The 8,513-nt window shown below is 31.3% G+C and overlaps 1 protein-coding gene across 1 annotated transcript; it reads left to right on the top strand.

The window, feature by feature from the left end:
• LOC149249331 (uncharacterized) lies at positions 1–937 on the top strand. The gene is made up of 3 exons (XM_089452706.1): positions 1–293; positions 386–465; positions 675–937. Exons 1-3 carry the CDS (start codon positions 1–3, stop codon positions 752–754), a joined length of 453 nt encoding a protein of 150 aa, XP_089308832.1. The 3' UTR covers positions 755–937.
• Positions 938–8,513: the final 7,576 nt, after the last annotated feature.

Below are 8,513 nucleotides of genomic sequence, written 5' to 3'. Positions count from 1 at the left end.
ATGGCCTGGTTTCTCCAGCCATGTGACTCCTTGGTAATGCCAATTTTGATCTCCCCGCCAGCGACTCCCGCCATACTTCAACGGCCCGGATCTATTCCGGAGATCGGAGGGCTGGAGATCTTTCAAGGTTTATCGGTGATATTTAAGCGTCCATTCACCGTGTTAAAGTCATTTGATGTCTGCAGCCTTTGCGGGCTGGTTCAATGTTTCTCCTCGAGCTCACTTCCAACAAACTCATTACTGCAACCTGCTATGCTCCAGAGCTGTATTCCGCTCACAAACAAACCTCGCAGGTATTAACGATGTTTCTCTTAGTCTTGTATTTGTTTAACGGCTTGGTTATCACTGGGTTATTACTTACAGTCTTTACGTTTCCCCTGTCAAGTTTTTATACAGCCGCTCTTGCTATGCTTCGGCCGGATCCCATGGTGACTTGCTCTGCAAACAATCCTCCAGCGACACCAGGTATGAATCTCGGCAGTTGAAGCCTATTTTGTTGGTATGGTTCAAGGTTACAGTTATGAATTACCCTGCATGGTCTGTTGCAGATCTCTATTTTCACTATGGTCTTCTCATTTCGCTACCGGGTATTCTCCGTGGAGAACCCTTGCAGTTATCTCATTGCATAGATAGGTTATGACTGTGCTGTCCGGTTTAAACGTTTTTGATTGCAGAGCGGTTCTGGGTTTATTATACCCGACATGTTTTCTTCTCGTTTGTAAGACAGAACCGCCTAGCGGCAGACTTGGATTAATTAATGTGGTTGCATGATTTCAGATCTGGCCTTCACGCGCAGATACAGTCATGAATATATTGGGCTTGTTCCCTTATACAAATGTATTGATATGTTTATGTTAATATTTCACCGTTCGGTGTTGTCATGAACTCTTCAGCCCTCAGGGCTTTTCGTTAATGTATTGAGTTGTTTTTCGTTTGACTGTCCATTTCTCATGAACAGAGACTTAGGGTTTAAATTTTTGTCCAGGTTCTATCTATCCCCGAACGGCATTCGCCTCGGCATTGTCAAGCTATAATAATAATCCTTGTCATAATCTCTGTATTTCTAAATACTCTTATTCACCGGTTGATTTAATGTATCTTTCGCGAATGATTATTGCTAAACAGATAACCCCTTTTTTTCTTGTGGAAAGGGCTACTCTTCATACATGATTTCTGTTCTTTCGCGTAGTTTCTTTGATTATTATGGTTATCTGCCGTTACAGATTGCATGTACAGGCTCTCTGTCTTAACAGCGTTATATTTCATTTTTGCTCGCATGCACAGGTTTTTTTTTTAAATTAACAAGGCTATGATTCATTTCCAGCTACATGCTCCCATCTCGGGTTTGATATAAATGTATTCCATTCTGCTTGCATGCATTAATTCTGGATATGTGCTTCCACAGTCATCTTCTGTTGCTATAAGACATCGAACCTTTGGTTATTCATATCTGTTATTATTCTTGTCACTATATTACACAGAACCTGGAATATATTATGTCTGTACTCAGATATAACTCTGTAACACATATTTGTTTTGGGTTTATGATGCAAGCACTGAGACTCGGTAGCAAGTCTTAATGAAATGTATGGTTCTTTATTCCTCCATTCACCAACGCTCTCTGTGCAGAGTTATTTGTTGGACATATACGGTTTATTAATAACCTAGGTTATCTACCAGCTCATCTTCACTCTGTCGCGAGATTACTTCCGACTACAGTCGGTGTCTTCTTTTATCACAGAGGTATAAACCCTCATTTGAATGCCATTCCATGGCATTCACACTAGACTACATGTTAAAGGATTTACTATTGTTTAATTGTTCCAGTATCTGTTAGTTTGGTTAATAACCCCTTGGCTAATAGGGTTAGGTCGGGACTGTTACCCAGTAACCAGTCCTGGGTAAGACTACTTTGTACCCATATACAATCCTTGTTTCGATATTTCCTTACCGTTTACTCTATTTGGGTACTAACTTGGACCGGGTCCGTTAACTGACAGTCTTTTTTTTTAAAGTTTCCCAATTGTACGTTATGCTATTCATTGCTACAATATTCAGGAAATAAACAGTCTTTTCCTATTTAACTTACTGTAACTTTCATGCACATTACTTTTCTTATCAGGGACTACCAGTTTGGAACCGTACCTGATTATCACTGTCAGGAATGGTTTTGTTCAAACAAATAAGTCACCTGAACTTTAATTTCGCTCTCCACCCAGCCATGAGATCCATCCCTCAGACGGAATTCTCCCCCCGAGCCATCCTGCAGGCCTCCAGCCCTCAACAGGGTTTGTGCACTCCTTGTGCCAGGTTATCTGGTCCTAACCAGACTTAACCCTCTTCCTCTTTCTTCCTTTTCCTTTTCTTGGAGAAAGATTAACCTTTTTCCTCTGTCTGTCCTCACCGCACAGAATCCCCTCAGTCAGGACTTTTCCTGTTTTGGAGGGTAGTTCCATCAGTTATCACAACTGATCATTTTCTTTAAGATTCACCTCTTAGAGGCTGCCAGCAATTCCAAAGAAAATATTTAAATTACTTAATCAAAAATAGTTTGCCACAGTTTTGTTTAAAACATAACAACAACTGTATTAGTCTTTTACCACAGTAAACTTTCAAATTTACATAAATCTGGAGTCATTACATTAGAGATTTAATAAATCAAATGAAAAAAAATCTGCAGAAAAACAAAAAATGCAGAAATAGTCAATAAATCAAATGAAAACAAGCTTTGCCTCACCTCATCCATCGAGAAGAAGTATGGAGATTGCATTGACCAATTTAGTTGTACAGGAATACATCTGCTTGGGGATTTTTCATTCTCTACTTCATGCTTTGTGGCTCTCAAACATAATTTGACACAAAAGGAACACATAGAAACAAAACACAGAGACATGGAAAAAGAGAGCACATGAGACTACCACCGCTTAGAGGAGCGAAATCAAATTCGAACAAAACGTATATCCGGCTTTTTCGGATTTTTCTATTTGTGTTCCCTGCTTTTGCGGATTTTTCTGTGTACCCTGCTTTTCCGGCTTTTCCTCTTTGGATAATGGTTAAGTTTTACTATTTTCTAAAATCCTACATATCTCCAACGCCATTTTAAATAAATTGGAGAATGATTTTCCTGGTTGATAATTAACTGATTTTCTCTTGGATTCTTCTTCAACTTAACGGTCATCTTTCTAGATGATGGAAGATTGCATCCAAATGCATAGTATCGCACAGACAACCGAAATGTTTCATGATCTTCCAGAGACACTGGGAAATCCGCATCTTCATACAACAATGATCCAATGCATATGGAGAAAAAGAGGACATTCTATGAAGAAAATAATATTATAAAAAAATATTATATTTTAATCATCAATATTCACATATTTAAAAAAAGATTATTTATAATATCTAAAATAGAAAATGATTAATAAAATTTGTATTTATAAAATAGTTAATGATTTTTTTATAATTTAAATATTATTAGTCAAAATATGTTATTTTTTTTATAATTTAGTTATAATTATTTAAAATATAAAAAGACAACATAAAACCAAAGGTATTTATGAATCTCACTAGTTGTATTTATAAGATATTCAAATTTAAAATTTAAAGCTAAAAATTATTGGTATAATCTTTATTTTATTTGAAATTTAAATTTTAACTATTTTTTATTATAACTTTCTACAAGTTTTAAATAATTTAAAAGTGAAAATTTTTTTAGGGGTATAATTTTTTAAAATTAAATTGATATCAAATTACACAATATTAAAATATTCTTTCTAATATAACATTAAAATCTTTTTTCTATGGTTCACTAGATTGTAAACTATTAAATAAAATTTTAAGTGAAATAGAAAAACCATAAGTTAATTGAATCCATCAATTGTACATGAAAATATCAATGGTGCTTAGTCCCATGGCTCAAGCACTTTGGAAAAGGCTTAGTTATAATGGGTGGGAGGTCGAGTGATCGACCTCCCTCCTCCTTCTCTGGCGCACGCTACTTAACAAAAATTTTGCTCACGGGGTTTTGGATTGACGGTAAATGGGTGCACTATTAAGGCACTCCTTGCGATATGTCACTAGTTCAAATCCCCTGTGGGTGCTTACCTACCAAAAAAAAAAGAAAATATCAATAGTGCCTAACTAGAAATACTAGACTTGGTTTGTTATAGAACCGTTACTCAATGCTAGCGAGTTCTTCCATCCCCAATAGGATGCAATTTAAGGAAGATTTAGTCAAGTAGATATATTTTCATTTTCATTTTAATATTTTAATTGTTATTATACTCGAACATATTTTCAATTTTATTTTAAAAGTTTAGTAAAAGTAATCAATTAAAGAATTATTTAGTATTTATATCATTATTATAGTCATAATTGGATAGAAATAAGGAAGCAAATTGTCAAAATATTATTCTATATGTCTTCTCTCAACCTTCTAGAGTAAACATCAAATTCATTACTTCTTGTGTTTCTTCCTTAACTCAAGAGGTACGAGAGATCTTAAGAGTCTCACTTAGTAATGATCAACATCCTCATATAGTTAGTTTGGTTTATAGGCTATAGGAGTCATCAAGTCTAGAAATTGTCCAAACACCTTAACCTAGAAAGTTACATACCATCAATGAAATCCACATTTAATAATATAATCAAATATTCCAACACCATGTTGTTTTCTCCAATAAAAATGAGGATAAGTTTAATAAAGATATGCCATCTAACAAAAGCATACACTTAATCTAGTTAATTGGGTTACAATGTGTCTAACCCTTATTTCCCATGGGAGCATAGACTTTATGAACTGCACGCTTCCTTTTAGGATAAAATCAAGCAAATGGGCATAACACATTCTAATCTCTAGAGGTTAAAAAAAAGGTAGTAAGTTGACAAGAAAAATATAATGATCTACATCCAAAAAGTCTATTGTTTGTTACTCATACGCCCCAAATAGGAACCTCATTTTAGAAGCTTCTTCATCAGTCATGGAACAAAATTATCCCTTGTAACATTCTTAATTTAATGGGGGAATATACAAGGACTAAGGATATGGGAGAACAAATGAGGAGGCACTCACTAATAGTGCATCTTATTGTATGATCAAGTTTAGTACTCCGTAATATTGTCTTCCATTTCAAGAGAAAATAGAGGAGGACATTTTGTCTCTTAAACCTCTTTGATTTAAGAGCAATTATCATCGCATGTATAATTGTTCCTACCCTAGGAAAAAAACACCATTATGCTAATAAGAAGCACATGGCGGAAGTATCATTATATCGCCTTCATTTCACATGAATATCTCCCTATTTCTCCACAAAATGGAAAAGGATGTAGTGAAAGAATTCTAGACCATGTCAAGATCTAGCTTCTTAGCGGTTTTCTAAGACATCTTTTCTCTACAATGAAACATCCCATAGATGTAAAGATGAAGAACACACATATTTCATATTTGAAGCAACAATGAACACATACATGATGTTAGGTGTAAATATTTCCCATGTAGTTGGATTTGAAACATATAAAATTGATGACCTTAAACTTTTAATATAGAAATATATTGTAAAATTCCAATATAATATGGGAAGGATAAAAACAAATAATGAGTTTAATTCAACGATCATGAAATAAACAAATTATATAATTTGGTAAATTAAAAAGGAATCTGTCTTCTATCAATTTACCTTGGTATTAGAAAAAGATGGCAAACAGGTTGGTGGTAAGAAATATGAAGCACAAGACCACGAGAAACAACATATCTACTAACTCCATGGTTGTTGTAGTCTCACTAGTGAACATAAACTACATTTTTATTTAAATATATGCATGTATATTTTTCTACCACATGGGGAAAATAAATAATGAAAAAGTTTAAACAAAATGTTAAATATTTAGTATGCCTAGTCACAAATATGATTATGTCACAAATGCACTAAAATTCCTTATGAGTAGTCCACCACTATGCCATGTTTTCATAAATAAAAATAAGGTTATACTAGTATATTTTAAATAACATCCAAAATAAAATTTTCATAAGATTATACCTAGACATTGCAGGCATTTTGACATGGATGTATAACTCAATAAAGTGGTATAAATGAAGTGGCAATAACTATGACAAACGAAATGGTGATCACATCCAATTATGGATGGACATAATCCCAATTGTCAACTTAGAAGGAACCAGCGCCGACATGGAAACTCTCTTAGCTAGTTGAAGACCAGTGGCACTGAGAAAATTGTTGATATATCCCTCTGGAATAGAGATAGGGTCTCAACTGGCTGGCTGCACCTGGACATCCTACCAAATCTCAAACCCCATTAGCCAATTTTGTTCAATATTTTGAAAGGATATGCTCAAGTTGCCACTGCCAAGTTGGATCGACGAATTTGGACAGGATGCAAGAGCAATATGTACTTAGTCAAAGATGGGTATACTATGTTGTTAAAATATTCCACACATTTTTTGCCAAGTCGGCTTTGGAAGAAGATATGGAATTCGTCCATGGAAAAGTATTGACTTCGGAAAACTTAAAGAAAAGGAAAATTTATGGGCCTTTATGCCATGCCTTATGTGAACAAGCAGAAGAGCACATTCCAAATCCTTTTAGAAAATTCTCTCATGCTTTAGAAGTCTGGAAACATGCTTTGTATGCACTAGGATGCATAAATTAAGATTGAACACCAAATTCTCCGATCGGAATATAAGACATTCTAATCGTTTCGAAACAATCATTGCATTATTTAGTATGTTTACTTGTTTTTTCTCCTAGAAAGGTTCCCAAATTCTCCTCGAAAGGTTCACGAAAATAAATTTTTGAATTTGGTTAGCAGCTCTTCCAATGAGTTACATTTACAAAATTTCCATTCTTTATTGATTTCTATATTTTCCATGGCTATTCAAAATATATGCAGAAGTTTTCATAATCATAAAATTTCCAAAACGAATAAAGTATTTATGAGTTGCATAGGTTTTAAATTTTAATCTTTATCTAAATGATATCTGTAAGTTTTACATAATCTCTATTTGATTAAGAAACTTTACAAACCCATTTTTAAAATTTTAATTTTATTTTTAAATTAGAGATTATTGTTCATAAGTTATAAGTCAATTTTTTTAAAAATAACTTTTTGTATATATATATATATATATATATATATATATATATATATATATATTAAAATTAAAAAATATATTTCAATAACTCATAACTACACACAAACATAAAGACAGGCAAAAGGGGAGCGTTGTCTAATAGTGAGCACATGAGACTAGGAGGAATACGGATAATTATTCAAAATATTTTATCAATCTTTTTATAATTTAATTATAATTATTTAAAATATTTAAAAAAGATAAAATCAAATAAAAAATAATTAGTTTGTTATCTATATTTATAAAAATAAGGATCAGGATCGAGATGTAAAGGTGATAGTCATCTAATAAGGATTTGTCTGCACCTAGTATTTTTTTAAATTTGTTGAAAATTATTGTTATAATTTTTATTTTATTTGAAATTTAAATTTTAACCATTTTTTTATTAGGATTTTTTATATTTTTTAAATAATTTAAAAGTGGAGTATTTTTTTAGGGGTATATTTTTTTTAAATTAAATTGATATTAAATTACACAGTATTAATTTTTTTGTTTACCAAAGTAATATTAAAATCTTTTTTCCATGGACACTTAAATTGTAAATCACATCAAATGAAATTTCTAAGTGAAATAGAGAAATCATAAATTAATTGAATCTATCAATTAAACATGAAAATAACAATAGTGCCTGGAATTGATATATTGACTAGAGGTATAGATTGAGTTTGTTATAGAAAGGTTACTCAGTATTAGCCCGTTCTTCCACCCCCATCATGGTCCAATTTAAGAAAAAATTAACCAAATTAATATATTTTTGTTTTCATTTTAATATTTTAATTGTTATTCTATTAAATTATGTTTTTATTTTTATTCAATTTTTAATTCATTTTTAAAATATTTAATAAAAATAATCAATTAAATAATTATTTAGTATTTATATCATTATTATAATTATAATTTAATAGAAAAAAGAAACAAATTGTTAAAACATTATTCTATATTTCTTATATTTCTTCCAACTGTGTGAAATAAACATCAACTTCTTTTGTTCTTGAGTTTCTTCCTTAAATTAAAAGGTATATGACATTTTAAGAAATTTCCATTCTTTAAATTTAAGTTTATATATATATATATATATATATATATATATATATATATATATATAATATTTCAATAATTTATAAAATGCTAATGAATAATGAAATAATTTTTATAATTGTTTAACAATATATTATTATTGGCTTAGTTTAATAAAATAAAAAAATAAATAGTTAAAAAAATAGTTTATATATTTTTATAAAATTTATAAACAAAACATCAAGTTTCATAATTCTTTTTTTTTCCCTTTTCTTTTATTTGATTACTCAACAGTTATAAAACGTTTTAGTAGGGTTTTTCAATTATGGATGATCACCTTCACATATAA

This window comes from Pinus tabuliformis, chromosome 7 (genome assembly GCF_031772625.1).
Source record: "Pinus tabuliformis cultivar Carrire ecotype Pingquan chromosome 7, CPIR1, whole genome shotgun sequence".
In the NCBI taxonomy this organism is placed as follows: domain Eukaryota; kingdom Viridiplantae; phylum Streptophyta; class Pinopsida; order Pinales; family Pinaceae; genus Pinus; species Pinus tabuliformis.
This window is presented reverse-complemented; position numbering and strand designations above follow the sequence as displayed.